Genomic DNA, 25,996 nt, shown 5'->3' on the forward strand with positions numbered 1-25,996 from the left:
CCCTGTGCCTCCCTGACCCCAGCCTCTCTGGGATCTCCCTGTGCCTCCCTGACCCCAGCCTCTCTGGGATCTCCCTGTGCCTCCCTGACCCCAGCCTCTCTGGGATCTCCCTGTGCCGCTGACCCCAGCCTCTCTGGGATCTCCCTGTGCCTCCCTGACCCCAGCCTCTCTGGGATCTCCCTGTGCCTCCCTGACCCCAGCCTCTCTGGGAGCTCCCTGTTGCTCCGTCACACAGCCCCCCCCCCCCCCCCCCAGCGACGGTTTCCCGGGCAACCAGCAGCCGAGTTGCCGTTGCTGCCCCCGCAGCTCCCACCACAGAGCCGGGCTGAGCGGAGCAGAGTGAGTGAGCAGCCGGCAGGGGGAGCGAATCCCCCCGCACCCTGCTGGTCCCCCCCCCCCCCCCTTCTCACCCTGCTGGGAATGTCCCACACCCTGCTGGGAATCCCCCCTCACCCTGCTGGTAATCCCCCCACCTCACCCTGCTGGGAATGTCCCACACCCTACTGGGACTATACCCCCCCCCCTCACCCTGGTGGGAATCCTCCCCTCACCCTGCTGAGAATCTCACCCCGCACCCTGCTGGGAATCCTCCCCCCCCCCCCCCCCCCCCCCCCCACCCCGCACTCTGCTGGGAATGTCCCACACCCTGCTGGGAAACTCCCCCTCGCCCTGCTGGTAATCCCCCCACCTCACCCTGCTGTGAATGTCCCCACCCTGCTGGTAATCTCTCCCCCCCCCCCCCCCGCAACCTGCTGGGAATCTCCCCCCTGCACCCTGCTGGGAATCACCCCCCCCCCCCCTTCACCCTGCTGGGAATCCCCCTCCCCCCACCCTGCTGGTAATACCCCCCTCTCCCTGCTGGGAATCACCCCCCTCACCCTGCTGGGGATCCTCCCCCTGCACCCTGCTGGGAATCACCCCCCCCCCCAACCTCACCCTGCTGGGAATGTCCCCACCCTGCTGGTAATCTCTCTCCCCCCCCCCCCCGCAACCAGCTGGGAACCTCCCCCCTGCACCCTCCTGGGAATCACCCCCCCCCCCCACCCCTGAACCCTGCTGGGTATCCCCCTCACCCTGCTGGGGATCCTCCCCTCTGCACCCTGCTGGGAATCACCCCCCCCCCCCTCCTCACCCTGCTGGGAATCCCCCCCCTAACCCTGCTGGGAATCCTCCGCCCCCGCACCCTGCTGGGAATGTCCCACACCCTGCTGGGAATCTCCCCCCTCCCCCTGCTGGGAATGTCCCCACCCTGCTGGGAATCCACCCCCTCACCCTGCTGGTAATTTCCCCCCCCCACCCTGCTGGGAATCCCCCCCCCCCCCGCACCCTGCTGGGAATGTCCCAACACCCTGCTGGGAATCTCCCCCCACCCAGCTGGGAAAGTCCCCACACCCTGCTGGGAATGGCCCACTCCCTGCTGGGAATCCCCCCCGCACCCTGCTGGGAATGTCCCACACCCTGCTGGGAATCTCCCCCTCGCCCTGCTGGGAATCCCCCTCACCCTGCTGGGAAAGTCCCCACACCCTGCTGGGAATCTCCCCCTCACCCTGCTGGGAATCTCCCCCCTCACCCTGCTGGGAATATCCCCACACCCTGCTGGGAAAGTCCCCGCATCCATTTTGGGAATGTCCCACACCCTGCTGGGAATCACCCCCCCCCCCTTGCTGGGAAAGTCCCCACACCCTGCTGTGAATCTCCCCCTCACCCTGCTGGAAATGTCCCTCCACACCTTACTGGGAATGTGCCCCTCCACACCCTGCTTGGAATGCCCCTCCACACCCTGCTGGGATTCCCCTCCACACCCTGCTGGGATTGTCCCCACACCCGGCTGGGAAAGTCCCCACATCCTGCTGGGAATGTCCCCACACCCTCCTGGGAAACCCCCCACCCCCGCGCACCCTGCTGGGATTCCCCTCCACACCCTGCTGGGTATCTCCCCCTCACCCTGCTGGGAATATCCCTCCACACCCTGCTGGGAAAGTTCCCACACCCTGCTGGCAATGTGTCCACCACACCTTGCTGGGAATGTCCACACACCCTGCTGGGTATGTCCCCCCCTCTACACCCTGCTGGGAATGTCCCTCCACACACTGTTGGGAATGTCCCTCCACGCCCTGCTGGGAATGTCCCCACACCCTGCTGGGTATATGTCCACCACACCTTGCTGGGAATGTCCACACACCCTGCTGGGTATGTCCCCCTCTACACCCTGCTGGAAATGTTCCTCCACACCTTGCTGGGAATGTCCCTCCACACCCTGCTGGGAATGCCCCCACACCCTGCTGGCAATGTGTCCACCACACCTTGCTGGGAATGTCCACACACCCTGCTGGGTATGTCCCCCTCTACACCCTGCTGGGAATGTCCCTCCACGCCCTGCTGGGAATGTCCCCACACCCTGCTGGCAATGTCTCCCCCACACCCTGCTGGGAATCTTACCACACATCCTGCTGTGAATGTCCCTCCGCACCCTGCTGGGAATGTCCTCCCACACCCTGCTGGGAATGTCCCTCCACACCCTGCTGGGAATGTCCCACATCCTGCTGGGAATGTCTTTCCACACCCTGCTGGGAATGTCCCTCCACACCCTGCTGGGAATCGCTCCTCCGCACCCTGCTGGGAATGTCCCACAGCCTGCTGGGAATCACCCCACAGCCTGTTGGGCATGTCCCCACACCCTGCTGGGAATGTCCCTCCACAACATGCCCACACACTCCAACCTCAAATGCCCTCCACAACCTGCTGGGAATGTCCCTCCTCACCCTGCCCACACACCCCTGCTGGGAATGTCCCCATAACAACCTGCCCACACACTCCAGCTGCAACTGCAGCACCTCCACATTTGGCAACCCTGGAATGGGATTGCAGAGCTCCTGTCGGAGCAGATCCTCTGCAGAGGATTCCTTGCTGCCGGGCCCACCCTGTCACAATAATGTATTTCCAATTTAAGGCAGTCTGATCAGTGTGCCCCAGATTTTTATGTGATAGAAACTCAGCTTTACTCCCATGTGTTCAAATCCATTCTGTATGCTGTGCGTGCGCCTGCATTTTGGACCCTGATTAATGGGGAATGTAATTAACTTGCATTGAGATGTGTGCGGCACGCCAGCACAATTAAAGGAGAGTCTGTAATTGGGCTGAAACACTTTTTTGCAAGCCTCCCTTTAACCTTTGTGGATGTTGATGATGAAGCTGCTGTCACAGAATGTCACTCACTGCGTGTACAAACAAGACAGCAGCAATCAGATCAACCCATCTGAATTTACTAGGAATCCAGTAAGGCAGTGTGTGTGTGTGTGTGTGGGCAGCACGGTGGTTAGCACTACTGCCTCACAGCGCCAGGGACCCCGGTTGGATTCCGGCCTTCGGTGACTGTGTGCGCAGAGTCTGCACGTTCTCCACCGTGTCTGCGTGGGTTTCTTCCCACAAGTCCTCCCACAGTCCAAAGGAAGTTAGATGGATTAGCCATGCTAAATCGCCTCTGTGTGTCCAAAGGTTAATTGGGTCGCCACATTACGGGGATAGGGCTGGGGATTGGGCCTAGGCCGGATGCTCTTTCCGAGGTCGGGTGCAGACTTGATGGGCCAAATGGCCTCCTTCTGCACTGTCAGTATTCTATGAGAAGATAAACTGAGATGTTTACAATGATTGAAAAGTTGATGGGTGGACATCAGAGAAACTGTTCCCTCTGATGGGGGAAAGTCCAGGACCTTAACATTAGATTCAGGTTATTCTGGAATAACAGGTACAACATTCCCGACTCCGATGACGGGGAATTTCGTCACTCCGAGTGTGGTGATTATTTGGAATTCTCAGAGTTTTGTGGAGGCTCTGTCATTGACTATGTTCAGCACGTCCAGATTGACAGATGCCGAGATGTTAAAGATATCAAGGGACGTGGGGATAACGTGGAAAATGGCGCAGACATAGAAGATCAGCCATGATCTAGTTGAATGGTGAGAGCATGGTAGTGGGGCCGAGTGGCCGACTCCAGCTCCTGTTTCTGTGCTTTTTTATACTTGTTTACGGGATGTCGCTGGCCTGACCCGCATTTACCGCCCCATCCCTAATTACCCTTGAGAAGGCAGCGGTGAGACATCGCCTCGAACCGCTGCAGTGCCTGAATACCTCTGTTCCTTGTGCACAGGGCTCGTGGAAATCTGGAATTCCCGCTCCCAAAAGCTGTTGAGCCTGGAGATGGATTGTAGACTTAAAAACCGAGATTGATAGGTTTTGTTAGACACAGATCTGGGCGGCACAGTGGTTAGCACTGTTGCTTCACAGCTCCAGGATCCCAGGTTCGATTCCCGGCTTGGGTCACCATCTGTGCGGAGTCTGCACGTTCTCCCCGTGTCTGCGTGGGCTTCCTCCGGGTGCTCCGGTTTCATCCCACAAGTCCAGAAAGACGTGCTGTTAGGTGAATTGGACATTCTGAATTCTCCCTCTGTGACCCGAACAGGCGCCGGAATGTGGCAACTAGGGGACTTTCACAGTAACTTCATTGCCGTGTTAATGTGACAATAATAAAGATTATTATTACCCAAGGCGGATAAATAGAGGTAAGGTGCAGATCAGCCACGGTCTAATTAAATGGTGGGACAGGATCGAGGGGCAATGGAGGCAATTTCACTCTTTTTTTCTTTCTAATTAGCACCTTTCTGGGTTTGTGCGTTCCGGAGTCCTTAAAATGTCATCTTGCTAATTTACACTAAAACCATTGAAATGTGTGAGTGAATTAGCATAATGGCTTTCAGTTACACCTCTCTGCAGCCAATCACAGTTTACTTAACTATAATAATAGCCTAATTTAAATTTTCAGTGATAACAATAATTAGCATATTCCACAACCTTGCGGAACATTTGTAGTCAGCAATCAACGTACACTCTAGTGTGACAACACTGGAAAGAGAACACCCTAAATATCCTTATGTACCGGTGGGTGAATGTTAAACTGCGTCTGTCAGAATATTTGAGATCAGAGAGTGCCCAGATTTTAACTTGCAAGGGTCTCAGAGACTGGAAAGGTTATTCAGTTATAATCTTCAGTTATAATCTTTATTGTCACAAGTAGGCTGACATTAACACTGCAATGAAGAGACTGTGAAAAGCCCCTAGTCACCACATTCCGGCGCCTGTTTGGGTACACAGAGGGAGAATTCAGAATGTCCAAATTACTCAGCACTTCTTTCGGGGTTCGTGGGAGGAAACCGGAGCACCCGGAGGAAACCCACGCAGACACAGGGAGAACGTGCAGACTCCGCACAGACAGTGACCCAAGCCGGGAATCGAACCTGGGACCCTGGTGCTGTGCTACCGTGCCGATCCACTGATAATGGAGTTGCTGATCCTATTACAATTCTCATCCGGCACCTAGTGGTGCTCTAAGGCAGATCTTTGCCTGTTTCCATCGCTGGTAATTCCCAGAGCAGGTCTGTCTCCCGGGGCTTGCAGCTTGAGGGATGCGCCACTCTGCCTCAAGCGTGGCTGTCCAGGAGTCACTCCAGCTCTCACCGCCAGCCACTGGTGTGTTTGGAAGGAATCCGCGTTACGGATGCACCTTCCTCGGCCGTCAAGTCCTGGGCTGGGACCCGAACCGGCTCCGAGGCCGGGGCGCGAGCCGACAAGAGACCCAGGGCTGAGGTGAGGAAACCGCCCCGTAGTGGGACAGATCGGGGTTCCTCCCGAGCGCACTCCAGTGAGCAGCTGAAGGCGATCTCTGAACATCACCGGAACCGAATGGAAGGGAACTAGTTTACAGCAGAAGATATTTTCGATGGGAAACAATTCAATCAGAGCAGGAAATAATTAAGGGGAATAGGATACTTGGGTTGGTCTACCACTGTCCAAGTAAATTCTACTGGATAAAGCATCATCTTGTCTAATGTGGACGTCTAATCCTTTTCAGCTTCTATTTTTCACGTTTGGGTAGTTGGCCAACGCTGTCATTTCTCAGTATCAATTGCTTGATGCCAGTCCTGCAACGGCAACTTACCTTTATATAGCACCGTTTGTTAGATGGGGCTGGTTTAGCACAGTGGGATAAACAGCTGGCTTGTAATGCAGAACAAGGCTAGCAGTGCGGGTTCAATTCTCATACCAGCCTCCCCGAACAGGCGGCGGAATGTGGCGACCAGGGGCTTTTTACAGTAACTTCATTTCATAGAATTTCATAGATATCATTGAATTTACAGTGCACAAGGAGGCCATTCGGCCCATCGAGTCTGCACCGGCTCCTGGAAAGAGCACCCTACCCAAGGTCCACACCTCCAGCCTTATCCCCATAACCCAGCAACCCCACCCAACACTAAGGGCAATTTTGGACACTAAGGGCAATTTAGCACGGCCAATCCACCTAACCTTCACATCTTTGGACTGTGGGAGGAAACCGGAGCACCCGGAGGAAACCCGCACAGACACGGGGAGAACGTGCAGACTCCGCACAGATAGTGACCCAAGCCGGGAATCGAACCTGGGACCCTGGAATTGTGAAGCAATTGTGCTATCCACAATGCCTACGTGTGACAATAAGCGATTATTATTATTATTACCTTACGTAATATATATATTACTCTTTGAACCAGCCGAGTTGATGAAATAAACAACAGTCTTCTTGTAAAGATGAACTAATTTATTGAGTAAAACAAATAATATTTTGTAAGTCCTTTATACTTAATACTCAAGTAGTAAAATAAATAAAATACAGTAAAGATAAAGAACTAACTATACAATGTAATAATGGAATAACTTATACCTTCTCTCTCTTCTCTAGCTATTCTATGTTATGTCTTTCACTCTCCTGAAGCACACTCTCTCAGAAAGAGCGGGAAAGTCTTTCTTATAACATCTGATAGTGAGACATCTAGTGTTGAATTGACTGTACTACATTTACATACATTGATTATGTATATTAATATACAGAGATCACTGCACCATTAACGTAGTGAATCCTCCCCAAGAGCCTTCACAGGGTAATTGTCGAGTGGAGCCACACAAGAAGATATTGGGGCAGTACCCAAACCTCATTCTAGAGACCTTTGGCCTCCAATCCAATGCTGGGTCACCTAGTGCAGTGCGAGTAGAATGTGTGAGGCGATGGGGTGGCGAAGTAATCTCAAGTGCCCGGGTCTATGTTTATCTCTCAGGCAACGTCACTTAAAACAGAGGTGGTCTAGTCGTTTTCCTTGCCTGTCGGTGGGATCTTACTGTGCGCAAAATTGGCTGCCGTGTTTCCCAAACTGGAAGGGCATCTCATTGGCTGTTAAAGCACTTTGGGGCATCTTGGGATTGCGAGAGGTCCCATAGGAATGCAGCTTCTTTCTGATTGAAAGTGAGCGAGATGGCCGCGATGCCAACCACTCAAACTTTTGCTTGAAACCGAAACTTAGTTGTGTCTTTTTTTCAATTTACAGCTTCCCTGATAGTATTAAAATGACCTCTGCAGAAAACTTTGACAATATTTTAGGTGAGTAGAATGCTGTGGAATGAAACCTCCAGATCTGAGGGGGGTGGGGAGAAAGAGTTCATAAGTTCATAAGATATAGGGGCAGAATTAGACCGTTTGGCCCATTGGGTCTGCTCTGCCGTTCTATCATAGCTGATTTAGCACAGTGGGCTAAACAGCTGGCTTGTAATGCAGAACAAGGCCAGCAGCGCAGGTTCAATTCCCGGACCAGCCTCCCCGAACAGGTGCCGGAATGTGGCGACTAGGGGCTTTTCACAGTAATTTCATTGAAGCCTACTTGTGACAATAAGCGATTATTATATTATATGTTCCTCATCTGCTACCTACAATGCTACAGGCCAAGAGCTGGATTGTGAAATCAGCCAGAGCATCTCCTCCCTTGAACACATGACCAGGAGTGGGAGTCGGCGATTTAGCCTCCCGAGCCTAACACCCTCAATGTGATCATGGCTGATCCCATCCTGGCCTTAACTCCACCGTCCTGCCCCTTCTCCAGAACCCTTCAACCCATTACCAACTAAAAATCTGCCTCACTCCTCCTTAAATTTACTCACTGTCCCAGCATCCCCCGCTCTCTGGGGTAGCGAATCCCACAGATTCACAACCCTTTGGGAGAAGTAGTTTCTCCTCAATTCTGTTTTAAATTTGCTGCCTTTTATTCTAAGATTATGACCTCTCGTTTTAGAATGCCCCACAAGAAGAAGCACCGGCTCCACGTCTATTTTATCCACACCTTTCAGCATCTTGTATATCTCGATTTGATCTCCCCCCATTCTTCCAAACTCTAGAGACTATAACTATGATGTGGAGATGCCGGCGTTGGACTGGGGTGAGCACAGTAAGAAGTCTTACAACACCAGGTTAAAGCCCAACAGGTTTGATTGGAATCACTAGCTTTCGGAGGGTAACAACAGGGCCGGCTCAAGGCACCGGCAACTCGGGCAGTCGCCCGGGGCGCCATGTGCTCGGGGGCGCCAGAGACTCGGGTCCCGCGCATGCGCAGTTGGGCCGGTGCCAAACAGCGCATGCGCGGTGGCCGCCCGCCCCCAGGGCGGCCCCCCGGCTCGGTCCGCCCCCCCGCTCCCCCTCGGGTCCGCCCCCCCGCTTCCCCTCGGGTCCGCCCCCCCCGCCCCCCCCTCGGGTCCGCCCCCCCGCCCCGCCCTCGGGTCCGCCCCCCTTTCGGGTCCGCCCCCCACGTGTCCGCCCCCCCCCTCGGGTCCACCCCCCGCGTGTCCGCCCCCCCCTCGGGTCCGCCCCCCCGTGTCCGCCCCCCTCCTCGGGTCCGCCCCCCCCCCCCCCTCGGGTCCGCCCCCCCCCGCCCACCCTCGGGTCCGCCCCCCCCGCCCCCCTCGGGTCCGCCCCCCCCTCGGGTCCGCCCCCCCACCCCCCCTCGGGTCCGCCCCCCCGCCCCTCCTCGGCCCCTCCCCCCCCTCGCCCCCCCCCCTCGGCCCCCCTCGGCCCCGCCCCCCCCCCCTCGCCCCGCCCCCCCCCTCGGCCCCGCCCCCCCCAAGGGCGCCGAAGTTCAGCTTGCCCGGGGCGCCAGCAACCCTAGAGCCGGCGCTGGGTAACAAACACAACGTACAACGACAACGGAATCTTGCATCATTGGGTTTGTCTATATATGCTGTGTTTGTGTAACCTTCCTCTTCACTCACCTGAGGGAGAAGCTGCGCTCCAAAAGCTAATGATTCCAAATAAATCTGTTAGACTTTAACCTGGTGTTGTAAGACTTCTTACTAAACTGTTCAATCTCTCTTCCTGCGACAAACCCCCTCATCTCTGGAATCAATCAAGTGAATCTCCTCTGAACTGCCTCCAATGCCACTACATCAAAGAGAAATTCAAGTTTTCTTAGGTGTTAACTTTCCTAAGGGATTCATAGATAGTGGGAGCATTCTCTGACCCAGACCCTCCCGAGCTCAGTGGTACTGAGGATTCCACACAGATAGGGGACTGAGCCTACGAGACAGTATATCAACCCCTTTACCTGAATCAAACAGTTTGATCCTTCAGTTGTTTGGAATAGGCAGAGTACAGACCATATTTAACCAGCCCACCCTTTGCAAAACTCAAAGCAAACTTTCAATTGGACTGGTTTAGACACTGGAGTAATAATGCAGAGAGCTCCGCGGACCCAGGTTCAGAACCCAACACAGTGAATTGTGAAATTAGAATTCAATAAAAATCTAACGATGATCATAAAACCATTGTTGACTGTCGTAAAAACCCATCTCGTTCGCTAATGTCCTTTCGGAAGGAAATCTGCCGTCCTTACTCGGTCTGGCCTCCGTGTGACTCCAGACCCACAGCAATGCGGTTGATTCTTTAATGGCGTCGGAAATGGAGGAGAGCTAGGGACGGGCAATGGATAAGTTTGAAAAAAAACTTCCCATCTACCCGAGGAGGTTCTGATCCTGCTTTACAGACGCTGCATTTCCAAGTCTCAGGAAACTTGTGCGGTCGCACTGAAACCTGCGAGGAAGCATTGAATCCAAGGCTTCCAGCTGCAGCAATATCTGCACATTGCCAGTAACCAGGCAACCAACGTTCGCAAGCCTTTAGAAAGGCTCACAAAACACTTTGGCCGTCTGGGGAATAGAGAGGGCACCGAGGGAAAGAGATCAACTTTGAACTGTGTTCTCAACTTTCCAGGTGGATCATTAAAGGATGCAGCCACAAACTCCCAGATTGAGGAATCTTTTCAGGAAATCAACACGATTGTTAACAAAATTGAGGAAGAACATATAGAGACGGTTTTATATTACTGTGACCAACTGCTAGAGATGAATCCAAAAGATATAATGACTTTGTACAGCAAGGGAAAGGTACGTGGAAGGTACAGTTAGAGTGTGTGTGTGTGTCTGTGTGTGTGTGTGTCTGTGTGTGTGTGTCTGTGTGTGTCTGGCTGTACGTCAGTCTTGAGTGTCCGTGTGTGTGTTTCTGTGTTTCTCTGTGTATGTGTGTGTGTCTGTGTGTGTCTGTGTTTCTGTGTGTGTCCGTGTGTGTCTGTGTTTCTGTGTGTGTGTCAGTGTGTATGTGTGTCTGTGTGTGAGTGTCTGTCTGTGTGTCAGTCTGAGTATCTGTGTGTGTTTGTCTGTGTGTGTGTGTGCTTCTGTGTTGCTTATCAAATCATTTCCCTTCATGTCCTGATCAATATTAAGACCTTAAAACACCATTTTTATGACCAATTCCATTCATGCACAAATGGCAGGAAGAGAGAGGTATAATACGTTTGCATTCGGAGATCTCACTGAGTCTGAAGGTGTTTAGAACTGAATTGAGACTTGATAACGATCAGGGAAGATCGAATAGGCTGGAGCTCTTTAAGACAAAGGAGGTCCTTATAGAGGCTGTTAATATTATAAATGCAGTTATAGGGTAGACATAAAGAAGATGTTTCCAATTGAAGGAAGCTGAAGACGAGGGACCATTAATAGACAACTATTAATAAATCCAAGAAGGAATCCAGAACAGGCAGTTGTGGATAGTGAATAGTATAGATGCATTTAGAGGGAAGCTAGATAAACACATCGAAAGGTATGTTGATGGGATGAGGAGACACGTGTGGAGCATAAAGACCAGCAGAAACCAGCAGGGACCAGTTGGACCGAACAGCCTGTTCCTACATTTGCAGATTCTATGGAAAACAAGAGTTGAAATTTCAATCAATATATCATTTTTTTAAAAAGGCTATGTATGGGAAGTGGGCATCTGTGGCCGAGTCAGCATTTATTGCCCATTCTCGATTGCCCTTCAGAAGGTGGTGGTGGTGACCTGTCTTCTTGAACTGCTGCAGACCATGTGGTGTAGGTATACCCACTGTGCTGTTAGGAAGGGAATTCCAGGAGTTTGACCCAGCGACAGTGAAGGAACGGCCGATATATTTCCAAGTCAGGATGTTGTGCGGCTTGGCAGTGGCTGCTCCTGTCCTTCTAGATGACAGTGGTCGTGGGTCTGGAAGGTGCTGCCAAAGGAGCCTTGGTGAGTTCCTGCAGTGCATCTTGTAACTGGTGCAAACACACTGCTGCCATTGCTCGTCGGTGGTGGAGGGGGTTAATGTTTGTGGAAGGGCTGCCATAGAATCCCTACATTGCAGAAGGAGGCGAGGCCATTTGGCCCATCGAGTCTGCACCGATCCTCCGAAAGAGTACCCTAACCTAGGCCCACTCCCCCACCCTACGTGTGGAGTCTGCTCGTTCTCCTCGTGTCTGCGTGGGTTTCCTCCCACAAGTCCCAAAAGACGTTGGGCGCGATTCTCCGCTGCCCACGACGATTTTCACGCACTCCCGCTATTCTCCCCCGCCCCCCCCCCCTCCCACGGCCGCCCCACAACACAAATCGCTGCTCGCCGTTTTTTACGGCGAACAGCGATTCTCCCCAGGCCGATGGGCCGAGTTCCCAGGCCTTTACGGCCGTTTTCACGAACGCAATCACACCTGCTCTCACCGTTAGTGAAAACAGCCGCAAAGTGCCCGTCCCGGACAACTATGGCACCGATTGGCACGGCCGCACCACAGCCGTGCCAAGGGTGGCATGGGCCTGCGATCAGTGGGCACCGAGCGCGGGCAGCGGATCCGATACCTGCGCACTATTTGTTCTTCCGCCGCCCCGCAGGATCAGTCCGCGGGGCGGCTGAGGGGCATGACGGCCCGCGCATGCGCGGGTTTGACACGTCTGCGTGATGACATCATCCGTGCATGCGCGGCTGGCGTCATCGTGCACATCAGCCGGCGTGACGCTTGGCGCGCGGACTTAGCTACGGTCGCTAAGCCCGCGATGCCGTACTTCACGGGGCCCCGCTGCTAGCCCCGCCCGGGGGGGAGAATCGGGTCCTGGGACGGGGCGCGGAGGCTGCCGTGAAACACGGCCAGTTTCACGGCAGCCTTTACGACTCTCCGCCTTTGCAGAGAATCGAGCCCGTTAGCTAATTTGGACATTCTGAATTCTCCCTCTGTGTACCCGAACAGGAGCCGGAATGTGGCGACTAGGGGATTTTCACAGTAACTTCATTGCAGTGTTAATGTAAACCTACCTGTGACAATAAGGGCGTAATTTTGCATGGCCAATCCACCTAACCTGCACATTGTTGAGTTGCTTGAGTGTTGTTGGAGCTGCACTCATTCCGACTGGTGGAGAGTATTCCATTACACTCCTGACTCCTGACTTGTGCCTTGTAGATGAGGACCAGGCGTTGGGGAGTTAGGAGGTGAGTTACTCACCGCAGGATTCCTAGCCCCTGACCTGCCCTTGTAGCAGCCTCAGTATTTATACGGCTGGCTCCAGTTCAGTTTCTGGCCAATGGTAACCCCCAGGATGTTGATAGTGGGGGATTCAGTGATGGTAATGTCATGGGGGGATGGTTCGATTCTCTCATGTAGGAGATGGCCATTTACCTGGCACCTGTGTGGCACAAATGTAACTTGCCTCTTGTCAGCCTGAGCCGGCATATTGTCCAGGTCTTGCTGCATTTGGCCACGGACTGTTTCAGTACACCAGCAAACCCAAAATGAAGGGACAGCCAAATTAGTGGTTTAGCACAGGGCTAAATCGCTGGCTTTGAAAGCAGACCAAGGGCAGGCCAGCAGCACGGTTCAATTCCCGTACCAGCCTCCCCGAACAGGCGCCGGAATTTGGCGACTAGGGGCTTTGCACAGTAACTTCATTTGAAGCCTACTCGTGACAATAAGCGATTTTCATTTCATTCAGCCATTTATCCAAGAACTATCAGCATGGGACAGCTCTGGAAGTGCCTCTTCAAAGCCCACAAATGCTGAGAAGACACGATTATGTTGATGCTGGCATTTTATTGGCTATGTGGGATTTTTGATATGGTTTATTTGCGGATGCAACACTGTATTTTCACATGGTAATTGACGATTCCCTGTTTTTAAATAGGTATTATTCCGTAAGGAATATTACAGCCAGGCTATCTCAGTTCTGAAGGAAGCATTGACACTGGTCCAAGACAGTCAGGTAAACATTCATTCTTCATGTTAAGAGAAGGATATTTTAAACACCAGCTCTGATTAAACCCAAGGATCACCACATCCAGGCAAGGGTCAAGGTGGAGAAGGCTTCTTGGCCACCTCAGCTGATATAGGAATTGAGCCAGCGATGTTGATGTCGCTCCCCATCACGGACCAGCCATCCAGTCAACTGGGTTAACCAGGTTCCAGTTAAACACACAGCAAAGAGCGGGTCTGCAGTGGTCAAAGTATCACAGTGATGTAGATTCTGAGAGGCTCCATTTATTGACCCACTGCTCCTTTACCATTGGTTCTCAGATGGAACACACGGAGATGGTCTTCAGAAATTGGGCAGCAGGGTAGCATGGTGGTTAGCATAAATGCTTCACAGCTCCAGGGTCCCAGGTTTGATTCCCGGCTGGGTCACTGTCTGTGTGGAGTCTGCACGTCCTCCCCCTGTGTGCGTGGGTTTCCTCCGGGTGCTCCGGTTTCCTCCCACAGTCCAAAGATGTGCGGGTTAGGTGGATTGGCCATGCTAAATTGCCCGTAGTGTCCTAATAAAAGTAAGGTTAAGGGGGGGTTGTTGAGTTACGGGTATAGGGTGGATACGTGGGTTTGAGTGGGGTGATCATGGCTCGGCACAACATTGAGGGCCGAAGGGCCGGTTCTGTGCTGTACTGTTCTATGTTCTATGTTCTATTCTAAATCAGACTGCACAATTCAGAAATGTAACTCAGCATTTTTCCCAAAGGATAGTCAAAGTAATAAAATTGTTCCCAGAGCTCAAAGGACCGAGCAAAACATATATAATGACAGAAATAACTAACATTTAATTTACAGTACTGGTGGGGACGAGTCTGACACTGTATAACATTGGGGTACAGTACTGTTGTGGATGGGACTGTCACTGTATCACACTGGGGTACAGTACTGGTGGGGACGGGTCTGTCACTGTATAACACTGGGGTACAGTACTGGTGTGGACGGGTCTGTCACTGCATAACACTGGGGTACAGTACTGGTGGGGACGGGTCTGTCACTGTATAACACTGGGGTACAGTACTGGTGGGGACGGGTCTGTCACTGTATAACACTGGGGTACAGTACTGGTGGAGACGGGTCTGTCACTGTATAACACTGGAGTACAGTACTGGTGGGGACGGGTCTGTCACTGTATAACACTGGGGTACAGTACTGGTGGGGACTGGTCTGTCACTGTATAACACTGGGGTACAGTACAGGTGGGGACGGGTCTGTCACTGTATAACACTGGGGTACAGTACTGGTGGGGACGGCTCTGTCACTGTATAACACTGGCGTACAGTACTGTTGGGGATGGGTCTGTCACTGTATAACACTGGGGTACAGTACTGGTGGGGATGGGTCTGTCACTGTATAACACTGGTGTACAGTACTGGTGGGGACGGGTCTGTCACTGTATAACACTGGGGTACAGTACTGGTGGGGACGGGTCTGTCACTGTATAACACTGGAGTACAGTACTGGTGGGGACGGGTCTGTCACTGTATAACACTGGGGTACAGTACTGGTGGGGACGGGTCTGTCACTGTATAACACTGGGGTACAGTACTGGTGGGGACGGGTCTGTCACTGTATAACACTGGGGTACAGTACTGGTGGGGACGGGTCTGTCACTGTATAACACTGGGGTACAGTACTGGTGGGGACGGGTCTGTCACTGTATAACACTGGGGTACAGTACTGGTGGGAACGGGCCTGTCACTGTATAACACTGGGGTACAGTACTGGTGGGGACGGGTCTGTCACTGTATAACACTGGGGTACAGTGCTGGTGGGGACGGGTCTGTCACTGTATAACACTGGGGTACAGTACTGGTGGGGACGGGTCTGTCACTGTATAACACTGGGGTACAGTACTGGTGGGGACGGGTCTGTCACTGTATAACACTGGGGTACAGTACTGGTGGGGACGGGTCTGTCACTGTATAACACTGGGGTACAGTACTGGTGTGGACGGGTCTGTCACTGTATAACACTGGAGTACAGTACTGGTGGGGACGGGTCTGTCACTGTATAACACTGGGGTACAGTACTGGTGGGGACGGGTCTGTCACTGTATAACACTGGGGTACAGTACTGGTGGGGACGGGTCTGTCACTGTATAACACTGGGGTACAGTACTGGTGGGGACGGGTCTGTCACTGTATAACACTGGGGTACAGTACTGGTGGGGACGGGTCTGTCACTGTATAACACTGGGGTACAGTACTGGTGGGGACGGGTCTGTCACTGTATAACACTGGGGTACAGTACTGGTGGGGACGGGTCTGTCACTGTATAACACTGGAGTACAGTACTGGTGGGGACGGGTCTGTCACTGTATAACACTGGGGTACAGTACTGGTGGGGACGGGTCTGTCACTGTATAACACTGTGGTACAGTACTGGTGGGGACGGGTCTGTCACTGTGTAACACTGGGATACAGTACTGGTGGGGACGGGTCTGTCACTGTATAACACTGGGGTACAGTACTGGTGGGGACGGGTCTGTCACTGTATAACACTGGGGTACAGTACTGGGGGGGAGGGGTCTGTCACTGTATAACACTGGGGTACAGTACTGGTGGGGACGGGTCTGTCACGGTATAACACTGGGGTACAGTACTGGTGGGGACGGGTCTGTCACTGTATAACACTGGGGTACAGTACTGGTGGGGACGGGTCTGTCACTGTATAACACTAGAGTACAGTACTGGTGGGGACGGGTCTGTCACTGTATAACACTGGAGTACAGTACTGGTGTGGACGGGTCTGTCACTGTATAACACTGGGATACAGTACTGGTGGGGACGGGTCTGTCACTGTATAACACTGGGGTACAGTACTGATGGGGATGGGTCTGTCACTGTATAACACTGGGGTACAGTACTGGTGGAGACGGGTCTGTCACTGTATAACACTGGAGTACAGTACTGGTGGGGACGGGTCTGTCACTGTATAACACTGGGGTACAGTACTGGTGGGGACGGGTCTGTCACTGTATAACACTGGGGTACAGTACAGGTGGGGACGGGTCTGTCACTGCATAACACTGGGGTACAGTACTGGTTGGGACGGGTCTGTCACTGTATAACACTGGGGTACAGTACTGGTGGGGACGGGTCTGTCACTGTATAACACTGGGGTACAGTACTGGTGGGGACGGGTCTGTCACTGTATAACACTGGGGTACAGTACTGGTGGGGACGGGTCTGTCACTGTATAACACTGGGGTACAGTACTTGTGGGGACGGGTCTGTCACTGTAACACTGGGGTACAGTACTGGTGGGGACGGGTCTGTCACTGTATAACACTGGGGTACAGTACTGGTGGGAACGGGCCTGTCACTGTATAACACTGGGGTACAGTGCTGGTGGGGTTGGGTCTGTCACTATAACACTGGGGTACAGTACTGGTGGGGATGGGTCTGTCACTGTATAACACTGGGGTACAGTACTGGTGGGGTTGGGTCTGTCACTATAACACTGGGGTACAGTACTGGTGGGGATGGGTCTGTCACTGTATAACACTGGGGTACAGTACTGGTGGGGACGGGTCTGTCACTGTATAACACTGGGGTACAGTACTGGTGGGGACGTGTCTGTCATTGTATAACACTGGGGTACAGTACTGGTGGGGTTGGGTCTGTCACTATAACACTGGGGTACAGTACTGGTGGGGACGGGTCTGTCACTGTATAACACTGGGGTACAGTACTGGTGGGGACGGGTCTGTCACTGTATAACACTGGGGTACAGTACTGGTGGGGACGGGTCTGTCACTGTATAACACTGGGGTACAGTACTGGTGGGGACGGGTCTGTCCACTGTATAACACTGGAGTACAGTACTGGTGGGGTTGGGTCTGTCACTATAACACTGGGGTACAGTACTGGTGGGGACGGGTCTGTCACTGTATAACACTGGGGTACAGTACTGGTGGGGACGGGTCTGTCACTGTATAACACTGGGATACAGTACTGGGGACAGGTCTGTCACTGTATAACACTGGGGTACAGTACTGGTGGGGACGGGTCTGTCATTGTATAACACTGGGGTACAGTACTGGTGGGGATGGGTCTGTCATTGTATAACACTGGGGTACAGTACTGGTGGGGACGGGTCTGTCACTGTATAACACTGGGGTACAGTACTGGTGGGGACGGGTCTGTCACTGTATAACACTGGTGTACAGTACTGGTGGGGACGGGTCTGTCACTGCATAACACTGGGGTACAGTACTGGTGGGGACGGGTCTGTCACTGTATAACACTGGGGTACAGTACTGGTGGGGACGGGTCTGTCACTGTATAACACTGGGGTACAGTACTGGTGGGGACGGGTCTGTCACTGTTTAACACTGGGGTACAGTACTGGTGGGGACGGGTCTGTCACTGTATAACACTGGTGTACAGTACTGGTGGGGACGGGTCTGTCACTGTATAACACTGGAGTACAGTACTGGTGGGGACAGGTCTGTCTCTGTATAACACTGGGTACAGTACTGGTGGGGACGGGTCTGTCACTGTATAACACTGGGGTACAGTACTGGTGGGGACGGGTCTGTCACTGTATAACACTGGGGTACAGTACAGGTGGGGACGGGTCTGTCACTGTAAAACACGGGTACAGTACTGGTGGGGACGGGTCTGTCACTGTATAACACTGGGGTACAGTACTGGTGGGGACGGGTCTGTCACTGTATAACACTGGGGTACAGTACTGGTGGGGTCAGGTCTGTCACTGTATAACCCTGGGGTACAGTACTGGTGGGGATGGGTCTGTCACTGTATAACACTGGGGTACAGTACTGGTGGGGTTGGGTCTGTCACTATAACACTGGGGTACAGTACTGGTGGGGACGGGTCTGTCACTGTTACACTGGGGTACAGTACTGGTGGGGACGGGTCTGTCACTGTATAACACTGGGGTACAGTACTGGTGGGGACGGGTCTGTCTCTGTATAACACTGGGGTACAGTACTGGTGGGGACGGGTCTGTCACTGTATAACACTGGGGTACAGTACTGGTGGGGTCAGGTCTGTCACTGTATAACCCTGGGGTACAGTACTGGTGGGGACGGGTCTGTCCCTGTATAACACTGGGGTACAGTACTGGTGTGGATGGATCTGTCACTGTATAACACTGGGGTACAGTACTGGTGGGGACGGGTCTGTCCCTGTATAACACTGGAGTACAGTACTGGTGTGGATGGATCTGTCACTGTATAACACTGGGGTACAGTACTGGTGGGGATGGGTCTGTCACTGTATAACACTGGGGTACAGTACTGGTGGGGACGGGTCTGTCACTGTATAACACTGGGGTACAGTACTGGTGGGGACGGGTCTGTCACTGTATAACACTGGGGTACAGTACTGGTGGGGTCAGGTCTGTCACTGTATAACACTGGGGTACAGTACTGGTGGGGACGGGTCTGTCACTGTATAACCCTGGGGTACAGTACTGGTGGGGATGGGTCTGTCACTGTATAACACTAGAGTACAGTACTGGTGGGGACGGGTCGGTCACTGTGTTGTATTTTATATTTTCCCCGCGTCTTGACTGTGATAGAGAAATTCAAACAGCATTCATTAGATAAGCAAAACTGAACTTTATTCACTAATTAGAACTGCTAGCAGAAATTGGCTGATACTTGGAGTCGGAAGGCAGTCAATTACAAACTGCGGAGTCCGTCCCAAGTCTGCGATAGTACAGAAAAGAAGGCGATTCTTATACATTATAGGATCAAGATAACATGAATACAGCTTGGTCAGGAATTTGATTGAAAGTAAAACATAAGTAATAATCGTTACAATGGCGTCACCTTCTGACCTTTAGGGGACTGGAGTCTCATATCATTTTCTTGTCTTTGTTTTAAGAAAGGGAAGAAGTTGTTTACATACAGGCAGAGACTGTTGTTCAGCTTGTTATTTATTGAGACTACATTTAGGCGAATGATGAAAACACCTTATCTTAGAATTTTAGAGTCACTCGGTTCTTAGGTCAAGTCGACCTCGGCTGTGTATATCTGTGTATTTTGAATCTGTGTCTTAGGTTAAATTCAATTGTACCAAGAAGACTTGACTAGTTTTCCCATCATGCCATTATTTGCTTCACACAATACCACACTTGGTGGCAGCGGTGGCAACACTGGGGTACAGTACTGGTGGAGACGGGTCTGTCAAAGTTCCTTCCACTGTCCAAAGATGTGCAGGTCAGGTGGATTGGCCATGCTAAATTGTCCCTCAGTGTCCAAAGTTGTGCAGTTCACGTGGAAAAAGCAGCTGGTTAAGGAAACTAGAGAAATGAAAAGAAGTTTCCAAAAATGCCTGAGGTTACAGGTACTAGAACAGAGATCTGCTCAGTAAAAACAGACTCAGTTGAGAAGAAGGCTGCGGTGCCAGAAATATATCTGATGTGATTTTCGGATTTGGAGATTTTACTGCAGCCTGTGGAACGTAAGTTGAAATAACAATAGACATCGGTGGCTCAATCACGGAGTTTCTGTAAAAACAGTTCAGACAAAGAAATCCTAAAGGGTTTGGTGTGAAATCCTGGACTGGATCTTCTGTTAAAAGTGGAATGGGAGCTTTGTTTAAAAGTGTCATTTGGAAAACCTGGACTGGATTTTGGAATGAAAACCGCTACAGGGGAGCATTATTATGAGAGAAAATTTCAAAGTATGTTTTGGGGAGTGATGTTTGGAAATTCACATGTGATAATCACCTGGGGGGATTCTGAGAAGAAATTCCACAGACCCCAACTTGGATTCAGAGTAGAGAGTGCACTTGACCACAGTCATCTTGTGTGCTTAAAAGGGACTTTGTGTAAATGAGACCCTTGTAGCATGAAATGTGTTTTGTATCCCACATTAAACCTAAAATCTGTGCGTTATTGTTAAGACGAGGGGGGAGTAAAGGACTATTGTATCATAATTCAACTTTTTCTTGTTTGATACATGTTTCTTCTAGTTGTTAGAACTAATTAGTGGTCCCGTGACTCTGTTACTCCACATTTTATTTTTAAAAAGTGTTTGGGGGCACAGCCGGAAAGTGGAGCTGAGACCACAATCAGATCATCCATCGAGCAGGCTGGAGGGGCCGAATGGACTGCTCTTCTTCTGAAGTCTGCCTATATCATTGTATAACAGTGACAGAGTATGGCAGGCACAGTTCTTCCACTGTGCAGACGTGTGAGTGTAGGGACTGGTAGGTATAGAAAATTAAAATGTGAGGCAGAGGGAAAAATACCTCGCAATGATTCACCCCTAAGTATGTCGCATCGTTGTTCTGTGAGTGTGCCATTGACTGACACGAACCTCTCAATACTTTCTTTTGTAGATGCTTCAGCACGATTTAGATTTGGCAATGAAGGGATTGGTGGACCAGCAGGAAAGCCAAGGTGATGGAAAGAATAAGGCTCCCAGTAATAACACACTGCAGAGAAAAATAGTGAGTGATTTTCTACTTCCTGTATAATGGGAGGTACTGGATAGAATTAGATAGAACACAGAATCAGGCCATTCAGCCCAACCTGTCTATGCTCCACCCGGGCCTTCTCCCGTCCCTCTCCATCTGACCCGAGCAGCAATACCACCTCTTCCTTACTCCTGAACATATCTATCTCGATTCCCCTCTTTAGACATCTATCCTATTTACCATCGTCTGGACGGTAGCGTGTTCTGGGCCAAGATGATTCGGCTAAATTCCTATTGAATTTATTCGTAAGCTTGGTTTCCTCCACAATAAGAAATTCTCTTTACAATTACCCTATTGCACTCCGACTTAAATTTAAAGTTCATTTAAAAAGTATTGACAGTCAGAGAGATCTGGGTGTACAGGTCCACAGGTCACTGAAAGGGGCAACACAGGTGGAGAAGGTAGTCAAGAAGGCATACGGCATGCTTGCCTTCATTGGCCGGGTCATTGAGTATAAGAATCGGCACGTCATGTTGCAGCTGTATGGAACCTTAGTCAGGCCACACTTGGAGTATAGTGTTCAATTCTGGTCGCCACACTACCAGAAGGATGTGGGGGCTTTAGAGAGGGTGCAGAAGAGATTTACCAGGATGTTGCCTGGTATGGAGGGCATTAGCTATGAGGAGAGGTTGAATAAACTTGGTTTGTTCTCACTGGAACGACGGAGGCTGAGAGGTGACCTGATAGAGGTCTACAAAATTATGAGGGGCATAGACAGAGTGGATAGTCAGAGATGTTTTCCCAGGGTAGAGGGGTCAGTTACTAGGGGTCATAGGTTTAAGGTGCGAGGGGCAAGGTTTAGAGGAGATGTACGAGGCAAGTTTTTTTACACAGAGGGTAGTGGGTGCCTGGAACTCGCTGCCGGAGGAGATGGTGGAAGCAGGGACGATAGTGACATTTAAGGGGCATCTTGACAAATACATGAATAGGATGGGAATAGAGGGATACGGACCCAGGAAGTGTAGAAGATTTTAGTTTAGTCGGGCAGCATGGTCGGCGCAGGCTTGGAGGGCCGAAGGGCCTGTTCCTGTGCTGTACTTTTCTTTCTTCTTTCTTCTTTCCTCTTTGTTTTTTGTATTCCTCAGCCTCCTCTTTTCCTTCATCAAAGAGCCTCAAAAACCCTCATTCTTTCCTGATCGGCACCACTATGAGGGTCCTTGCAGAGATTGGCTGGCTAAATTCAACACCCCCTAGTGAATATAATTGTTTTGTATTCATCGCTCTTAGGATATGGGCATTACTGGGCAAGGCCATAATATATTGTCCATCCATGATTGCCCTTGAGAAGGTTGGGGGGGTGGGGGGGAGGGGGGGGGGGTGATGTTGAACTGTCAAAGCTTTACTCAAGGAACTAGAGAGAAACTGGGCATAGCATGAGAGAAGATAAAAGACGTGTTCTTCTTTTATCTTTTGAAATACTCACAGACTTCCTGTGCATTGCCCGAAATGTCTGGTTTTAAACACACGTTTCCAATTTTTACCATTTATATAGTGTCTCTAATTCACGGTTTGATGTGTGTCAGTGAGTGTCAGAGGAGTGTGGTTTTCATATCAAAGACCAATATGTCCATCCTTCACAAGAGCCTAGACTTGAGCACTTCAATGCAGCAACAAGGGAGTGCAGCACCGTCAGAGGTGCCTTTTAACCAGGGCACAGCCTGCTGTCACCCATCAACAGGAAAACCCCTTGGTGCTATTTGCTGGTGAAGTCTCACTGGTCCGCTGGCCAATCTTTGGCAATGTTTCTTTTGATCACTTTTTATGTCAGACCCTGAGGTTCAGTTAGCTTATTATGAGTCAAGACAATTAGATTTTCACAACTCCCAATGGACAAGTCAGTTAATACACTGTTCATTATGTACATGAGTGATATATGATGTATAATATAAAATTATCACTGCGTATCTCTGATCTGTGTAGATCTGAGCCCCTTTTAATAGTCAACAAAATAGCTGATCAGATTTTAATTGTTTGATGAGGTTAGTCAGATTTTAATTGCTTGGCGAGGTCAGTCAGAGTTTAATTATTTGACGAGGTCAGTCAGAGTTTAATTGTTTGGTGAGGTCAGTCAGAGTTTAATTGTTCGGTGAGGTCAGTCAGAGTTTAATTGTTTGGCGAGGTCAGTCAGAGTTTAATTGTTTGGTGAGGTCAGTCAGAGTTTAATTGTTTGGTGAGGTCAGTCAGAGTTTAATTGTTTGGCGAGGTCAGTCAGAGTTTAATTGTTTGACGTGGTCAGTCAGAGTTTAATTGTTTGGTGAGGTCAGTCAGAGTTTAATTGTTTGGTGAGGTCAGTCAGAGTTTAATTGTTTGGCGAGGTCAGTCAGAGTTTAATTGTTTGGCGAGGTCAGTCAGATTTTAATTGCTTAGCGAGGTCAGTCGGAGTTTAATTGTTTGGTGAGGTCAGTCAGAGGTTAATTGTTTGGTGAGGTCAGTCAGATTTTAATTGCTTGGCGAGGTCAGTCGGAGTTTAATTGTTTGGTGAGGTCAGTCAGAGTTTATTTGTTTGGCGAGGTCAGGCAGAGTTTAATTGTTTGGTGAGGTCAGTCAGAGTTTAATTGTTTGGTGAGGTCAGTCAGAGTTTAATTGTTTGACGAGGTCAGTAGGAGTTTAATTGTTTGACGAGGTCAGTAGGAGTTTAATTGTTTGGTGAGGTCAGTAGGAGTTTAATTGTTTGGTAAGGTCAGTCAGAGTTTAATTGTTTGGTGAGGTCAGTCAGAGGTTAATTGTTTGGTGAGATCAGTCAGAGGTTAATTGTTTGGTGAGATCAGTCAGTGGTTAATTGTTTGGTGAGGTCAGGCAGAGTTTAATTGTTTGATGAGGTCAGTCAGAGTTTAATTGTTTGGTGAGGTCGGTAAGAGTTTAATTGTTCTTCAGGCCATCAGGCAGAGTCTGAGACAAAACAAATGATTTTTTTTTAAAACATTTTTTTATGGCTATTTCTTGAGCCATGAGGCCATGAGCCATTATCTACTCCAGGTGCCTATCTTTTCATAGAGACAGTGGTGACAGCTTTGACAGCGAGCCTAAAAAAGGGTGAATGTGCAGGAAGGGGACAACAAAGAAAAAATAAACTTTTGCATTTATATACCACCTTTTAACCATCTTTGGATGTTCAAGCGCCTTGACTTATGGATTTGGATAGGGCCTGGCAGATGGAATACAATGTTGACAAATTTGAGGTTATCCATTTTGGTAGGAATAACAGCAAAAGGGATTATTATTTAAATAATAAAATATTAAAACATGCTGCTGTGCAGAGGGACCTGGGTGTGCTAGTGTGTGAATCGCAAAAAGCTGGTTTACAGGTGCAACAGGGATTAAGAAGGCGAATGGAGTTTTGTCCTTCATTGCTAGAGGGATGGAGTTTAAGACTAGGGAGGTTATGCTGCAATTGTATAAGGTGTTAGTGAGGCCACACCTGGAGTATTGTGTTCAGTTTTGGTCTCCTTACCTGAGAAAGGACGTACTGGCCCTGGAGGGTGTGCAGAGGAGATTCACTAGATTAATCCCAGAGTTGAGGGGTTGGATTACGAGGAGAGGTTGAGTAGACTCGGACTGTACTCGTTGGAATTTAGAAGGATGAGGGGGGATCTTATAGAAACATTTAAAATTATGAAGGGAATAGATAGGATAGATGCGGGCAGGTTGTTTCCACTGGTGGGTGAAAACAGAACTAGGGGACATAGCCTCAAAATAAGGGGAAATAGATTTAGGACTGAGTTTAGGAGGAACCTCTTCACCCAAAGGGTTGTGAATCAATGGAATTCCCTGCCCAGTGACGCAGTTGAGGCTCCTTCATTAAACGTTTTCAAGATAAAGATAGTTTTTTGAAGAATAAAGGGTTATGGTGTTCAGGCCGGAAAGTGGAGCTGAGTCCACAGAAGATCAGCCATGATCTAATTGAATGGCGGAGCAGGCTCGAGGGGCCAGATGGCCTACTCCTGCTCCTAGTTCTTATGTTCTTGACAGCCAATGAATTTTGAAGTGTAACCATTGTCGTAATGCAGGAAATGCAGGAACCAATTTGCGCACAGCAAGTTGTGGGTGAATATTGGCCAGAACACCAGGAAGTAGCCATTCTCTCTTTTTCACACGGTGCCACATGATCTGTCAAGTCTACCCCAGAGGGCAGACAGGGCCTCAGTCTAATACCTCACGCGACGGGTGGGGGCACTGGGCTTCTGACAGTGCAGCCCTCCATCAGAGCTGCTCCGTCTGGATTACGTGCTCAAAGTTATCGGAGCGGGACTTGAACCCACAGCCAGGGTTGAATGAGTCTATAAGAGGGATGACTGTTTTCGTCATGAATACAATTTACCGGCACATGTCATTGAGTCTTCCGTATCTATTTTCAGAGCATTTCGTGGAAGTGGTTGATCGGAGGTGTGGCTGTGGCCCTCGGAGGTGCCGCTGCCACTGCACGCCTCTCTAAATGGAAATAGATCCTTTTCCAAATCTGACAAGGACATGAGGACCATCAAAAGCTGCGATACTACCCCGGGAATAATATCCCACATTCTTTCACAATGGCAAAAAACATCATTGAACCCCATGTGTGTGTGACCACAGCTTATGTACAGACTGGATATATAAGGCTGCTTACTTAGAAATAAAAATGCTTCAAGTTAAGGTGTACGATTCCAATAATGGTCAACGCAAATCCAAAAGTTGCACAAGTGGCTCATTCGGAGCTGATAGCATTTGTACGAGCGGACAATGGAGTTTTGAACTCAGCATGTTGCAGCTGAATTGTGTCCGCGTTGCTGGAATCCAAATTAAAACATGGGGTTTGTCCTCTAGTCCAACATTCTTTCCATTCTCAGTCCTCCATTCCTTGCAATCCTTTCATTTACGTTGCGCGGGGTACCTGATATCGATACGGAGCAGGAGGCTGCTTGAGTAATATCACCCGGTGTGGGTCACTCTCCACAATTCTCAAGTGGCAATTAGCGATGCCCCCCCCCCCCGCCCCGCATTTCATGTCCCTATTCCAGCCCTTGACACCCTTCTCAGCTCCCCCCCCCCCCCCCCCCCCCCCCTCCGCTCCCACCCTGTCAGGCCTTTCC

General features: G+C 50.6%; 1 protein-coding gene across 1 annotated transcript in view; it reads left to right on the plus strand.

The window, feature by feature from the left end:
• Nucleotides 1-25,740, plus strand: part of LOC119977190 (peptidyl-prolyl cis-trans isomerase FKBP8-like) — a 47,781-nt gene extending 22,041 nt beyond the window's left edge. The window contains exons 2-6 of the mRNA XM_038817882.1: nt 7,410-7,462; nt 10,115-10,287; nt 13,358-13,435; nt 20,793-20,903; nt 25,286-25,740. Of these exons, the coding sequence (XP_038673810.1) occupies nt 7,410-7,462; nt 10,115-10,287; nt 13,358-13,435; nt 20,793-20,903; nt 25,286-25,372 (502 nt within the window). The 3' untranslated portion in view covers nt 25,373-25,740. The remainder of the gene's footprint in view (nt 1-7,409; nt 7,463-10,114; nt 10,288-13,357; nt 13,436-20,792; nt 20,904-25,285) is intronic.
• Nucleotides 25,741-25,996: the final 256 nt, after the last annotated feature.

Source organism: Scyliorhinus canicula, chromosome 1 (assembly GCF_902713615.1).
Source record: "Scyliorhinus canicula chromosome 1, sScyCan1.1, whole genome shotgun sequence".
In the NCBI taxonomy this organism is placed as follows: Eukaryota; Metazoa; Chordata; class Chondrichthyes; order Carcharhiniformes; family Scyliorhinidae; genus Scyliorhinus; species Scyliorhinus canicula.